The 15,128-nt window shown below is 54.9% G+C and overlaps 1 protein-coding gene across 1 annotated transcript in view; it reads right to left on the reverse strand.

The window, feature by feature from the left end:
* Nucleotides 1–4,524: 4,524 nt before the first annotated feature.
* The window catches only part of LOC149749084 (VPS10 domain-containing receptor SorCS2-like), a 55,290-nt gene continuing 44,686 nt past the window's right edge, over nucleotides 4,525–15,128 (reverse strand). The window contains exon 2 of the mRNA XM_089911459.1: nucleotides 4,525–11,915. Coding sequence (XP_089767585.1) covers nucleotides 11,892–11,915 — 24 coding nt within the window. The 3' untranslated portion in view covers nucleotides 4,525–11,891. The remainder of the gene's footprint in view (nucleotides 11,916–15,128) is intronic.

The following is a 15,128-nucleotide window of genomic DNA, read 5'->3' on the forward strand; positions in this document are numbered from 1 at the left end:
GAATAGAAAGAACAAAAGTCAGGAAGAAAGGAAGGAAGGATAGAAGAAAGGAAGGGAGTATCAGCATCTCCTGCCACTCTTGGCAAAGAATAACAATGGAGTGCTGCACAGTTTCAAAAGGAAGAAAGGGAAATCCGGAGAACTTCTTGGAGGAGGTGGCCTCTGAGATAACCCCTGAATGCTGGGCACAGGTTGGCTGGATGGAGAAGGGGAAGGTGCAATCAGATCCTGCATTTCAGTTGAGGCCCTTTGGAGTCTTCATTATCACCTTCCCACTGCATTAACACCATTTTTATAAAGCTAATTTCCTAATGCACCTCCACCCCCAGGACTCCTATATCTTGCTCAAATCTATCTTGTATACACATAAAATGTATTTATCAATATTGTTTGGGTTTTTTTCCCCTGGAATGGAATGTAAATTGCATTTCATACATGATGCAAATTCTCCAGTCCACGCAAATCAAATGAAAAGGACCTTGGATGGCTGGTTCTCCCGTTTCTTTACAATGTCAGGACGCATAGAGGGCCACATTCAGGGAACCCTGGCCTGCGCATAGCCTCTGCGCCCTCTGTCACCATGAGGTAATGCTGCTGTAAAGGGTGTTTCTTCCTTTTATTTTTTCTCAACCCAGTGTCTCAGGCAGCTCGCTGAGGACTCAGATTCCCAGTCCACTGTAATTGAATAACCAATTGCTTCTTCCTTAATAACTAAATTTATTAAATGCAGAATATACAGAGCTGATCATTCAAGGAACTAATTTGCAAGTCAGAGCTTTTGAGGGATTGTTTAAAGAGAAGATCCATATGTTTCATAAATCTGGAATGTGGAGGAAAGAGGGAGTAACAGCAAGACAGGGAAATAAATTTCCATGGCGTGATTTGCGTTCGATAAATATAATGTCATGCCTTGGCCCTGGGGGTCTTGGCAGACAAACGAAACACTTACTAACAAAGCAGCACGGACTGCCTGGACCAAAAATCAAGACGTGGTGCATTGGGGCATTCACGGAGCCCCACCTGAGCTGCCTGGAGCCAGACCCTCCCTTTGAGGGACCTCCGAATTTCAGCACCTAAAATCCTCTACATGGGAACTGCCAGCCCCCACGGCCTTCACGGGCTGGACCAAATACCTGCCCTAAAACCGTAACGTTAGAGGGACTTCCCTGGTGGTCCAGTAGTTAAGAGCCTGCGCTTGCACTGCAGGGGGCACAGGTTCAATCCCTGGTCGGGGAACTGAGATCTCACATGTCATGTGGCCAGAAAAAAAAAGAAAAGAAAAACCAAACCAACAACAACAAAAAAAAAACACATTAAGGGGAGAGAGTGTAAGAGAACCCCCAGGCATCCCAGCTCCTGTCACAGTGCCCGGCACTCACAGAGGGAGACAGGCAGTGAAGGAACGTTAGGACTCTATTCTGTAAGTCAGCCTTTCGCAATCTGGTGTGTCCTACAGATGTTACAGGTGTCCTGGGGTGGGGGGAAAAACCAGGGTTTCATGATCAAGTAAGTTTGGGGACACTCTGTTAAAGTTAATACACTTCTCCACTACATGACTTGTCAGAGCCTTTAAAGGCAGCTGGGCAAGCTGAGGCTATAGGACGCTCTCCCGGCTCCTCCCAACACCTGTTAGGAGAAACTAGACCCGCTGTTCCCTGGCACTCAGCTCAGGAAACGCTACTGAAAGAAACTGAGAGCCACCGAAGACTCATCTCCCTGATTCAAAGGATGCCTCCCATCACAAACTCTCCTTTGCTTAGAGCAGCGGCAACACCGGGCAGGCACTCACACCAACTGGATCTAAGCACGTGCGTGCTCTCCAAGGACAAAGGCACCCAGACTAGGCCAAGCCAGGAAGCTCCGTCTCCCACTGACCCAGCCAACCTGGGTCCTGGGGCAGGTCTGGGCATCACACGGCTGACATGAGCTAGGGGGTCACACGTGAAGCCAGCCTCGCTGGAGGGTGGGAAGAGCACACGGTCACTAATCCTGGAAACCCTCAATAGGTGCAGAAATGAAGAGCCAGCCCAGGGCTCCCTTGCCGGGGAGGTCAGGCTCCGGCCCAACCAAGGGAGCCCACCCATGGCCAGCCTGGGCTGGATGCTGCCGACACCCTAACTGGACCGCCTACGGCCTCCTCCATGGGATTCCTGGTATAAGGAGTGCGAGACAAGCCCAGAGGCAGCGATCACACTCACAGAGCTGGGATCAGGGCTAGGAGGGGCAAAGGGTGCAAAGACAGAGGCTGTGGGAGCTCAGAGGCTGGGCCTGACCCTGGCATGTAACCCAGGGAGGCTTCCTGCAGGCTGCATGGGGGGCAGAGGTGAGGAACTCGAAAGATCCCGGCCTGAGAGGAGCCCACGGTCTAGCTGTGGAGACATGAGAGCAGAATCGATGTCAGGCCTCGGGAATTCTGGGGCAAGTCCTGGTACCCTTCAGCTCTTTGCCAGATGAGAGGCAAACAAGGGGGCCCTGACACCGGGTATCCCCTATTTCCATCCCAGACCCCGAGACCGGAGCCCAGCCAGGCACTGGCTCACAGAATCATCTGGTTTAGTCTCCCACTCTGCTCCAACCTTGGTCCAGGCCCAGGTCCCACTGCCCCCTCACACCCTACCCCACCCCATCCCACCCCTGCACATGGCCCAGCAAACCAAGCTGCCTGTCACTCTCCCATGCTCACTTTTGCTCTTGCCTCAGCAGGGAATGCAACTCCACACATCTTAAGCCTTCAAGGACCTGCTGAAATGCCACTTCCTCCAGGAAGCCTTCCTGGTTCTCGTCTCCTTACCACACTGTTCCTTCACTCTGAGCTGGAGCAACCTCCCTTTCCCCAAAACCCTCCTGACTCTCTCTCTCTCTCTCTCGTAGGGGGGCAGAGTGCTTTCCTGCCTGGTTTAGGGTTACTACGTTGGTGCATCGTCCCCAGAACAGCCCGTGAGCGTTTTGGGTAGTAATCATCTCAGCTCTCACCCACCCATTCATTCACTCCTTCCACAAACAACTGTTGAAGACCCTCTGGTGCTGGGGACACAGTGGTGAAGGCCAGGCGGGCAAATGGTGACACGCTTCTCCTCATGTTGCCCCTTCTGTCCTCACGATGCAGCGACATGAAGGAGGAGAGGCAGCCTCCCGTGGGTGGTGGGCCCGGAGGTCCTGGGGCAACCAGAGGGGCAGCCCTCATTGCTCATTTCCCTCACGCTCACAGGCAATGATAACTTCCTGCATACAGGGCTCTGTGTGTGCCGAGTCTCGGAGGAAACAGGCAGGAGGGGCTCCATCCCACCCCTCCCACCTGAGCCTTCTGGGGCCAGGAGAGGGGCAGTGGGGGTAGGAGGCAGCAGCAGCAATCACAGATGGGGGAGCCTTCTGCTTTTCCCCCCAAATGCCCCTCAACACCTGCCAGCTCCAGCCTGGGCATCAGGGGAAACCCTTGTCCCACCCAGCAGGCTGGGTGGCCCAATGGTGAACACTCAGGGCTTATAGTCAGCCCAATGTGGGAGCAAATCTCTGCTCCAACCTCAGTGATGCAGGGAGCTGGCTGCTCCTCTCTGAGTCTTGGGTCCTCACCTGCAAAACAGGGAAGATGCTACAAATACCAAGGGATGTGAAGAGTGCATGAGATGATGACTAGGAGAGAACCAGGAATCACAAGATAGCTGGGCACACGATCATCTCCTTAGACGCTGCAGGAGTGAACCTCTACCCCCAAAGAATGGACAGGCCTGGGCAGGGCACGGGAAGCAAGAGGGGTTCTGGGAGGGGCAGCACCAAGGACTCAGGCCACTGCTGGACCATACAAGGACAGCTCCTGTCCCTGGGCAGCTCCACTGCTCTCACGGAGAAGCACACAACAGAGCATCCTTCCCTGAGCTCCTGCTGCAGGCTGCGAGCCTGGGAATATAACCCCTTTGAGCCCCCACGACCTCACCGGTGGGTGTGCACATGGGCCCTAAGGATGTCCTGAGTTTGAATCCCCCAGGAAAGTAACTTCACTGCCTGGCCTTCAGAGTCCACGTCTAAAAGATGGGAGATAATGGTGCTTTTGCACTGGGAAGAGATATTGTGAAGATTAAACAGGTAACAGGTGTCAGCTGGGTCTGTGCAAGAAACCGCAGGCCCAATCAAAAGTTAATGGCAGGAGCTTCCCTGGTGGCGCAGTGGTTAAGAATCCGCCTGCCAATGCAGGGAACATGGGTTAGAGCCCTGGTCCGGGAAGATCCCACATGCCACGGAGCAACTAAGCCTGTGCGCCACAACTACTGAACCTGTGCTCTAGAGCCCGTGAGCCACAACTACTGAAGCCCGCGTGCCACAACTACTGAAGCCCGCATGCCTAGAGCCCGTGCTCCGCAACAAGAGAAGCCACTGCAATGAGAAGCCCGCGCACCGCAACGAAGAGTAGTCCCCGCTCACCGCAACTGGAGAAAACCCAAGCACAGCAACAAAGACCCAACACGGCCAAAAATAAAAAATAAATATATATATATATATTTTTTTTTTTAAAAGGTTAATGGCAGAGGATCTGCAGCACGAGGATTCACAGGGATGTGGGTGGCGCTGGGGCAGAGCAGGGCTACTGAAGCGCCCGGAGCCCACAGACCGAAGCCTCACCACCCAACACGGAAGGGGGAAGATGCCCGAGCAGAAGATAAGGGGGCCCAGGTGAGCAAGGGCACAGAGCAGGATGGAGACAGGCAAGTGGCTCTGGGGGAGACCAGGGGAGCTTGAGCCCCACAGAGTGTAGAGTGCCTGGCACCTCACAGGAGCCCCAAACGTGTCCAGTCAAGGAGGTTAAGAGACTTGCTCGAGGACACACTCCCTCCCGGTCAGTGAAGGAGCCGGACGCCAGCCCAGGCCCTGCTCCTTGGACAGCACCGAGCAAAGCAGCCTCTTCTGGATAAGGGTTCTTACCGGCAGGTGCCCCGAGCCCAGACATGCAAGCCTGACCTCCGGATCCATCCCGCAGGTTAGGTTACTGCCCTGTGTAAGGGAAGTGGGAGATCACTCCTCTGCATGAAAATATCACTTCTGTCCTCTGGCCAGCTGCCCACCTCCAGGGCCGGAGGGAGAGGGCCAATGATTTGCACATTCTCATAATGCCCTGCCCCCTCTCCCACCCTGTGGGCCCCAAATGTGAAAATATCAAAACCTGCTCTGTTCAAGGACTGAGAAATTCCCACTGAATTTCTCAGATCACCAGCAAATGCCCCACAGCTGTAAATTAATGATGATGCCACGTGATGGGTGACAGACTGTCTCCATGGCACCCCTGACGCCCACGTCTGCAGGGCACTGGAATGAGTGGTGCCCACAGGCTGCCAGTGAGCGCCGAGTGACAGCGTGAAATGTAGACAATATTTGGGGAGGAGCAGCAAGCAAGGGTGAGGGAGATGTCCTGGGTAAGAGCGCAGCCCCTCTCACAGCGGGGCCCCTTCCTCCGTCCCCTGTCCCGCCGCAGGTGGAGAGCCCTGTGAAGGAGCATCTGCCCACAGCGACTCACAGGAGGCCTCAGTGCTCCTGCAGGAAAGGCCACTGGCACACTGGGTACAACCATGCCCTCTGGAACTGGACGGCCTGGGTTCAAAGCTCAGCTCAGCCACTTGCTAGCTGTGTGACTTGAGGCAAGCTGCTTAACCTCTCTGTGCCTTGGTTTCCCCACCTGTACAATGAGCCTGATAACTGTAGCACCTGTCCCACTGAGGAGGTGTGAGGATGAAATGAGTCAGTTGACCGTAAGGCCTGGCACACAATAAACACTCAACAAACGTTAGTTGTCTGTGTCATCTTCCCCCTAAGCTGCTTATAATTTGCAAGCAAGGCAGAGTCTGCTAGAAAGACTCAGTTGCTGGTACGGAACCGTCAGCACCTAGGTGCTTCTCAGCCAAGACCAGAAGTCGGCCTGCATGGCATCCTTCTAGAACAAGGGTCCTCAGCTTCGGCACTACTGACGTTTGGATCCAGATCATTCTTTGTCGTGGGCGTGCACTGTGGGATGTTCAGCAGCATCCCCGGCCTCCACCCACTAGATACCAGAAGCACGCCCTGCCCGTCGTGACAACGGAAAACTGCCCTCGATTGAGAAGCCCTCCCTGATCTAGACGGAGGCAGGGCTCCAGTGCGTCTGCATCTAGCGGGAGAGAAGGAGGTTGTGGGGGGGGAGGAGGAGACGGGGAAGGGAGAGAGAGAACGTCTGCCAGGAGCCACATCTCCATTCACAAAAGCCAAGTTCAAATCCTACGACCATCCTCGGGGCTGGTTCTGCAGGGGGCCTATGAGGGGCTCTGATACAGAGGGGACTTTGCTTTGCCCCTGGACCAAGCATGGGAAGGGATTGATCTGGGGTGTTTTGTTTTAAATAAACTTTTTTATATTAGAAGGTTTTGGAGTTATAGGAAAGTTGCGAAAATAGTGCAGAGAATTCCTGAGTCCCACGCACCCAGTTTACCCCAGTGTTAACATTCTACATTTCCACGGTACCTTTGTCACAGTTAGTGAGGCAAGATGGATACATTATAATTAACGAAAGCCCACACTTCATTCAGATTTCACCTGTTTTCCCCTCACGTCCCTTTTGTATCTGAGGATCCGTCCAGGACACCAGGCGACACTGGTCCTCACGCGTCCTCAGGCTCCCCTGGGCTGTGACCGTTCCTCAGACTCTCCTTGCGTTTCACGGCCTTGGCAGTTTTGAGAAGTGCTGGTCGGTGTTTCGCAGCCTGTCCCTCGGCTGGGGTTCGTCAGATGCTTTTCTCATGATTGGACAGGGTTCACAGTTTGGGAGGAAGAGCACAGAGGGGAGGCACCCCCCTCCCATCACGTCAGGGGCACCGCCATCCACGTGGCCGACCACTGCGATTGACCTTGACCGCACGGCCGAGGTCGTGCTGGCCAGGATTCTCCCCGTCCAGCTCCTCCCACACCCCCACTCTGTGCTCCTTGGGAGGGAGCCGCCGTGCACAGCCCACACCTGACACGGGGCGGGGGGCCCCTCCTGGAGGGTGGAGGGTCCGCGTGAATGATTGGGGATTCTGCCTGGTTTGTCTCTTCCCTGGTCTGGGTGTTTCTGAGTTGAGTCTCTCTGGACGACCAGCCTGGCTGAGCACCGATCTCCCAAGCCCCAGACCAAGGACCCTGAGTCCTTTCTGACAAGGAGAGGGGTCACTGTGGCTGGCCCAGGCCCAGGCCGGAGGCCACTCGACGAAGAAGTCGGTCCGAGCTCTTCAGCGGGACATCACGGCCTCTGGTCACGTTCCCAGCACTGCCGATCCGCTCTGACCCCGCCTCGCCACTGCCCCAGCCCCTCCAGCCAGACAGGGCTCCCTGCCCCTCCCCCCCAGAGACCCCCCCGCTTCCCACCACTGTGCTGTCTCGCCTCTCTCCCGCCACCCCTTTCTGCAACATCCCACCGGCTCTGGGATGAGCTCGGGACCCTGGGGAGGATGGCACGGCCTGGTGCCACTGCTCGGTGTAAACTGAACGTGTCATTTCCAGGGGACGGAAGAGGCAGGACGCGGCCATGGATTCAGGATGGAACCTCGGGGCCTTTGCACCCAGAGCCAGCCTGGGGTCCCTCCTCCCGCAAAGCCTGAGCGTAGCAAACCTCGGTGGGGGGGACTCCTGGGGACGAGGGACTTGGATGGGGGGATGGTAACAGGCTGTCCAGGAAGCTCACAGGTGGGGAAGGCCGGCGGGTTCACTATTTAAATGCCTAACTGCCGTCATGACCCCCCAGGTCTTCCAGATGTCTCTTGGCTGGGAGAACCCCGGCCATGGGGGTCTGAGTCCAGCTGGGTGAGGCTGAATCCGAGCAGTGCAGGGGGGTCCAAGCTGGGGTCTCCACCCAGAACGCTGGCGCTGAATTGGGACCAGCCACGCAGCTCCCCAAGGCTCCATCTGGCCAACACAGATGATGCCGCTCGGCCCAGTGATCTGCTGGGGGGATTTTCCATTCGACTGCTTTGAATATTTCAAAACGAAATACAGCAACGATTTCAGATGCCACCCTTGAGGACCCAGGCCGGCTGGAGATTTCTGTCTGTAATAAGTTGTAGAATTGCTCATCTACTTGGAGTTCGGCACGGGGAGAACCAGGCGTCCCTGCAGTGGTCCCTGTTTACGTCTAAAGTTCCACCGACACAGGAACATTTTAAAAAGGGGGGTGAGGAACACCCTCCTGACCCAGCCCCCCAGAGTGGACATTTCACCCCAGACACATGTACTTCTGGGCCCAGTGCCCTGAGCTCTGCCCTGCCCCATCCAGGCCCCACCAGTACTACGGCTATGGAAACTATACCAGTACTCTCTATATCCCAGCCACACCCGCGAGCTCCCCAGAGCTACCTAGCACGGGGCTTCGGCTCAGGCAGCACCCTCGCCTTCAAGGCCCTGGTCCCACCCACCCTCCTGCCTCCCCTGGCCAGCCCTCCCAACCCCTCCGGAGCAGTGGTTCTCAAACTCCAGGAGCGTCAGCAACCCCCAGACGGCATGAAAACACACTGCTGGGCCGCACCCTGGAGTTCCTGATTCAGCAGGTCAGGGGGCAGGGCCGAGAGTCTGCACAGCCCAGTCGCAGGCGATGCTGCTGCTACAGCTGGTCCAGGGAAGCCCATCTGAGAACCACTGTCCTAGAAGGCTTCCCCCACACCCTCCCCGCCTCTGTCTCACAACAGAGGAGGCCCCGAGATGGGGCCCAGGGCCCACACACCCCTCCACTCTGCCAGGCCACGGTGGTAACTCATCAGTTGCCCGGAGGACGCTGGGCGGGGGGCTGTGTCTCTCCTGGTCACTGCTAGTGTCTGCAGACCTGGGCACAGTGCCTGGCAGTGGAGGTCAGTACGTATCTTCTGAGTGGAGCAGAACTTCTCAGAGTATGTTCCATGAGGGGGAACGAGGAGTGATTGGAAAAGTGTCCCATCATCATGTAAGCCTGGGAGACAGCGGGTTAAGGGGAGGTAAACTGCTTCTTTACAGGACTTGTCAGGGCCTTTATGGTCATTGGACAACGCGCCTCTCGAAGAGGGCACAGGACCCAATCCCCATGCTTGCCTGACCATGGGTCCCTTTTTACACAGAGCAGCTTATGGGGTTCCTGTCCCAAGTAACCTGTTGTTTGGGAGGGCTGATGGCAGACGCTCACTCCACACACACACACACACACAAGCACAATGCAATTTTACATACAAAACCAAACTAAACCGACACCTGTGCATCAGCTTCACACTCACTGCCACACGCTGGCGCCCGTTCCTGGGGCAGAAAGACACGCGCTATATCCATGGCTGCAGAGACCTCATTTCTTTAACCAACCCCATGCGTGAAACCATGTGGGTCGTTACCAATTTTTCACCATCCTAAACAATTACAAGAGGCGTCTTCTTATCTGCGTGCATCCGGTTACTTGCCCAAGTGTCTGGGCTGCTTTGCAGAACTTCATTACACTGAAAAATAAAGTTCTGTCCGAGTATGCGTGGTAGGTCTGGATACAAACAATAAAACACACGTACCCTGGAGTCGCGGGTTCATCAACGGGCCTCGTAGCATCCCCGGACCCCTGACGCAGTACCTGGAACTGCAGGAGGGAGCTGCTGCTTCCAGAGAATTCTCGAGGGAATGTGGAGCCCCCAGCAGGGAAGCCTTGCCCCACAGTCTGCCCTGGAGCCCATGGACGGCCCCCTCGCTTCCCAGTCATGCTCCCGCCCGGCCACCATCCGGCCAGCCTGCCCACACAGACAAGTGATAATAGGTGACGACATCTCAGCCTCGACGGCCCCTGTGTGCCCGAGACCGACGCTGGGTGTGCCCGTGCGGCTCAGAGGACACGGGCCTGCCCCAGGGGCAGTAGCCTCACCCTCTCGCCCCCGCTGCTGGGCGTCTTGTGGGGCCCCCTCCCGGGGAAGCATCTTGGGCAGCACCCCGTCCTCACCCACTTCGTCTCGGAAGGAGCCCCTGCACGCGGTGGGGCCTCTCCCTACCCTGTTCCTCTTCCTCCGCCCCCTTTTCTGTGATGAACCTGCCCAATTCCACCCCCTTGGCGACCTGCCACGGAAGCAGCTCTGAGGGAATTTCACAGATGTGCTCAAGGCTGCAGGGGCTTGGGAAAGGAGCTCTTAGCAGCGCGTGGCCTCCGGACCCCAAGTCTCTGACTAACTGGCAACCGGCTAAATTGAACACACACCCCAATCCCTCCCCATTGCACAGATGGGGAGACTGAGGTCTGCAGATTTCCTCCTTGCCGTCCTAACCCCGTTCTGTCCTAGGAGGCAACGTGCGCAGCGGAGACCCCAGCCTCCCCAGACTCCGTGGCTCTGCGGGTGGCCGTGTGACCCAGTTCTGACCCAAAGACAGAAGCGAGAGTCACTGGGTGGGGCTTCTCAGCTCTTTTAAAGGGCGAGGCTCTCTGAAGGCTTCCCTTTACTCCTCACCTCCCTACCGGCTCCTTCCTGCTTAGAATACAGACGTGATGCCTGCAGGTAAGACAGCTGCCTTGTAAACCTAAGGATGAAGCCACACGCCGAGCCAGCAGAGCAGGAAGGAGAAGGAGCCTGGGACAGAAGCTGCCACCCCAGCACCAGCTGGCTCACCCCAGACATTTTCTAGTGTGGGACAAATATACTCCTAGCCAGTTAAACCACCAGTGGCCAACTGCCCCCCAGAGCAAGGGGCTTAACTAAATTCCAATCAGATGGACAAGAGGCAGCTGGAAACTGAGGCCAAAGGGACCAAGACAGCTTTGAAGCACACAGATGTCAGGGAGAGAGGTAACATTTGGGGAGCATCTGCCACACCCCAAGCACCAGTCAAAGTTATTTCTTCACAACTACCGAATCAAGGCACCAATAGATAGTATTCTATCAATTATGGAAAGGAGCAGGCTTAAGGAGGAGAGAGCTCTCCCACCTGGAGTCTCAGACGTTGTGAAAATACCAGAGCAAAGCTCAACATCGTGGTCATCTTGGCCCAAAACTTTCTTCCCCGCTGCGTTATAACCACCCCTTGCCCAAGAACAGCATCTTATGACTTATAGTGAGGCCTCCTACACACCATGAGGTGAGATCCTCTAACAACTGGACAAGGCAAAATGTATCCCTGGTCCCCCAACCCATCCTCCATGTTGTTAATATATGTGTGTATATTTCTTAAAAAATAAAAACCAAAAAACTCCTGTTTGTTCAATTCCTTAGGAAAATTTTATGGTGACTCCTCACAAAACAAATTCCTCTAGAATTGGTTCCGTCACTTAGCAGAGACAGAACAAGAGAAAAAGACAGAGCTCAGAAGACATTGTTTGAGCCCCTGGATCAAGCCATACCTGAAGCTAGAGCTCTACACAAATAAAAAGATATTACCCTAATGCACCCACTTTAGAGATGAAGAGACTGAGGTCCAAAGAGCTCTATCTTACCCTGAGTCAGTCAGCTTTTTGGCGGCAGAGAAGGGACTCCGCTCTAACTCCTGCTCCAGGGTCCTTGCCGTCTTCCACGCCGCCTGGGGCCGCTGCCCTCCGCCGACTGGCCAGCGCCCTGGTGCTGCGGCGGCTCAGGCAACCAGTCTCTACTAAAAGGCCCAGTTCTTTTGGATTCAGTGAAAGCCTGAGCTCCTCTTATTAGGCGGCAAAGCAAAAGGGAACCCGCTGTTCTTGGCAGACATACGCCGACATCTAAACAGCCCCAACTGCAGATGCGACAGCCCCATGTGCCCAGATGCTTCTCACCTCTTTGTACCCAACATCTCGCCTTCTCAAGGACACAAAAGACCTCAGGCTGGCTACATCCACCCTGTCTTTATTTCATACCCAAATATCCCCAACATCTGCCTCTCAGCCGGGGAGACCTGCGGAATATCAGGGGACGTCTGGAAGATAATTATTCCACGGGATCCAAAGATACATCTCACGGACATAAATCGGGAAGTCTCTATGGAAACACACAAAAATGCACGTTATTTTATTAATACTCACAACGAAATGTCTCTGGAATACGCTGCTCATTTTAAACCACACCAGAAGAGCCAGCGTGTTTCTTATTAAAGAGGATCTGTGGGGGTTTTTAAATTATAGACGGAGCAGCCTACAGAGAAAAGAAATCGTGCAAGTCCAGGAGGCCCAGGTGATGGGATAACTGCTAGGCTGAAGTAGACTGTCATCCCTTTCTTACATAAGACACGTTCTTGCCTGAGCCTGCCAAGGGCAGAGTCCTGCACGCAGGGCCAGCTCGGGGCCGCTCAGGATAAACGTCCGTTCATAAATCAGCTCTTACCGGAGAAGAGGAGTCAGCAGTTCCCAGAACCTTCTTTGTTATTGTTCACACACATCCGTGCTGCAGTGGGAAGGGAGACTGGTTCGACTCCGACTCCCCCACGCACCCCTGTGAGGCCCTGAGCAGGTTACAACCCCCTCCACCTTTATTTCCTCATCCATAAAATGGGCATCTCACAGTACCTATCTCTTGGAAACTCTGAGGCTTAAATGAGGTGAAAAGCCTTTGATGGGTATCTGGTCCAGGATAAACGCTCGCAGATGGTGGCTGCGGACGAATAAAAAAGGCCACGAACGCTCTGGCATCGCTCCCATCAAGAGGCGAAATCCAAATCCCCCTCCCCTTGAACCCGGGCCGGCTCTGTACCTTCTCCAGCCAAAGAACACAGCGCAAGTGACACTGTATCCGGGTCTGGCTTCAGGTCTTAGGAGACAAGCGGCTTCTGCTTTTTGCCTTTGGGGACACTGGCTCTTGGGACCGCCATGGTGTGAGAAGTCCAAACCCGCGAAGAGGCTGCACGGAGAGAGAGCGACACCAGCCTGCCCCCAGCTGCCCCGGCCGTTCCAGCCCAGGTACCCAAAACAAGAGTGAGGAAGCCACTGTGGACGTCCAACCCAGTCGTGCCTTCAGACAACTCCAGCCCCACCGTCATCTGACTGCAACCAAGCAAGACCCGAGCAGGTGAGTCCAGTCTACCCGCATAACTGTTGTAAGAAGTGGCTGTCTTAAGACAAGGAGCTCGGGGGCTGTTAGTTTCTAAAGCATCGTCTAGATACCGACTGATGAAACCTCATCATTCACGTACCACTGCCAAAGTGACTTACAACAGCAGGTAAGGGGACCGAGATGCTTCAGAAGCAGATGGCTAAACTCTGCTGGCCTGGGGACGTCCCTGGTCGTCCAGTGCTTAAGAATCTGCCTTCCAATGCACGGGACGCAGGTTCGATCCCTGGTCGGGGAACTAAGATCCCACATGCCGCGGGGCAAATAAGCCCACGCGCCGCAACTACTGAGCCCGCGTGCTGCAACAAAAGATCCCGCGTGCCGCAACGAAAGATCCCGCGCGCCACAACGAAAGATCCCACGTGCCGCAACCAAGACCCGACACAGCCAAAAATAAATAAATGCTTTGTAAGTAAAGAAAGAAAGAAACTCTGCTGGCCCACCAAGTCATCATCCCTCCAGCCAGCCCCAGACACAAGCTCTCGGGGGTCCCGCCCCCTCAGTTCTCTCCACATCCTGGCCTAACCCAGAGGCCAGTCTTTCCCACTAAGACGACGAGTGGAATGCTCCATCTCTGCAACACTGGCCCTCTTAAGGTACTGACGTATTTTTGCAAAACTCTGATTAAAGCATAGGGCTTCAAATACTATAAATGCAACAGAAGAATTATATACCAGGGAAGAGAAATAAAATTAAATAAAGGACAGAGACCTTCAAAACTCAAGTCAAGTTGAGAACACTGAGGACGAGACGTGCCAGGTGCCCAGCCAAGGTCACAGAGAGTGATACTGAGAATCGCCACCATTTCCAAAATGCTTTCACACGCCAGGCACTTCAGGAGGCAGTCTCTAATTCTCATCAGAAATCGTCCAGAAGAGGCCGTCATCCTCTTTTTTAGACATAAGGAACCAGAGGCCCAGAGAGGTTAAGCAACTTTCCCAAAGTCATACAGCTAGGCCACACACCTGGCGTTTGGGTGTAAAGTCTGATTCCAGCCCACTGCCCCATGCTGCCCTGTACCTCACCAGAACGAGGGGTGTGACCTTGCAACCTCAGTTAACATAGGTAGAGCGCCTTCCAACTGGTAAAGCCTCCGCCGTGCACCATCTCTCCATCCAGCCCTACCTGTGGGTCACGGAACGGCCCCAGTTTACAGATGAGCATTCTGGGCTGGGCAAGGCTCCGTTGCCTGTGGCCACAAACGGTGAGCAGCTGAGCCGGCGTTTGATCTCGGGCCGGGCGACTCTCTCCAGCGCAGCCTGGGGCCTCCCAGCTATGTAAGTGCTGGGCTCAGATCTCAGGTCCGGACAACCCTGCCCAGGGCTCCCCTTCCTCAGGACACCTCTTCACGTAACACAGGGAGGGAGGAGTGTGGCTTCTTAGGTGACTGGAGCGCGCGGGGGTAGGGGTTTGGGGCAAGAAGGAATGGCACCCTCCAGGGATTTGGATTCGGGCTACAAGAAGGGTTTACAAAGCACTTCCCCGCCCCTACCGTTGTATTTGACCCCTGACGGTCCTCAAGGTGGACTCCCAGTTGACATCACTGGTGACAAGGAGACTGAGAGCCAGCGAGGGAGGAACCCTGGCCATGACCGCTCGTGCGGACACGGCAAGGCCAGCCCTCCCTGGGCCTCAGTTTTTACATCCATCAAGAGAGAGTCGCCAGCCCTCCGGCTCTTCTAAGACTCTCTATGTTTACGCCCCAGATCGTCCAAAGAAAACACATAGGAAACATCCCCATGAAGACTAATAAATTTGCCTCTTCGTTTTGTTTTACGACACCATTTAGGGTTGGCCAAACAACCAAAACGCTCCAAGTGTCGAAGAAATGTTTTTCATTATATTTTAAAGGAATGTTTGGGTACAAATATTGCATTGTTTACTCATTCCAATAATTTTCTCTTCCAAGTATTCCACTGAAAACCGGATAATGGATTTCATTACCCAGAAACATGAAAGCTTCCAATGAGCGCAAAAAAACCACTGAAGACAGCATCGTCCACCTAGAGTATGTAATTCTCACTGAGCCACATCAGCTCCACTAGAAACAGAGCCTTCCCGGCTCTGCACTCAAGCTGTGCCCTCTGCCGTGCGCACCTGCTGGCCCCGGGGGGTGTGGGGTTTCGCTAGAGACCAGTGCCGTCGGGG

This window comes from Delphinapterus leucas, chromosome 5 (genome assembly GCF_059928025.1).
Source record: "Delphinapterus leucas isolate spDelLeu-1000000601 "Yukka" chromosome 5, BTC_Dleu_Yukka2, whole genome shotgun sequence".
Lineage (NCBI taxonomy): Eukaryota > Metazoa > Chordata > Mammalia > Artiodactyla > Monodontidae > Delphinapterus > Delphinapterus leucas.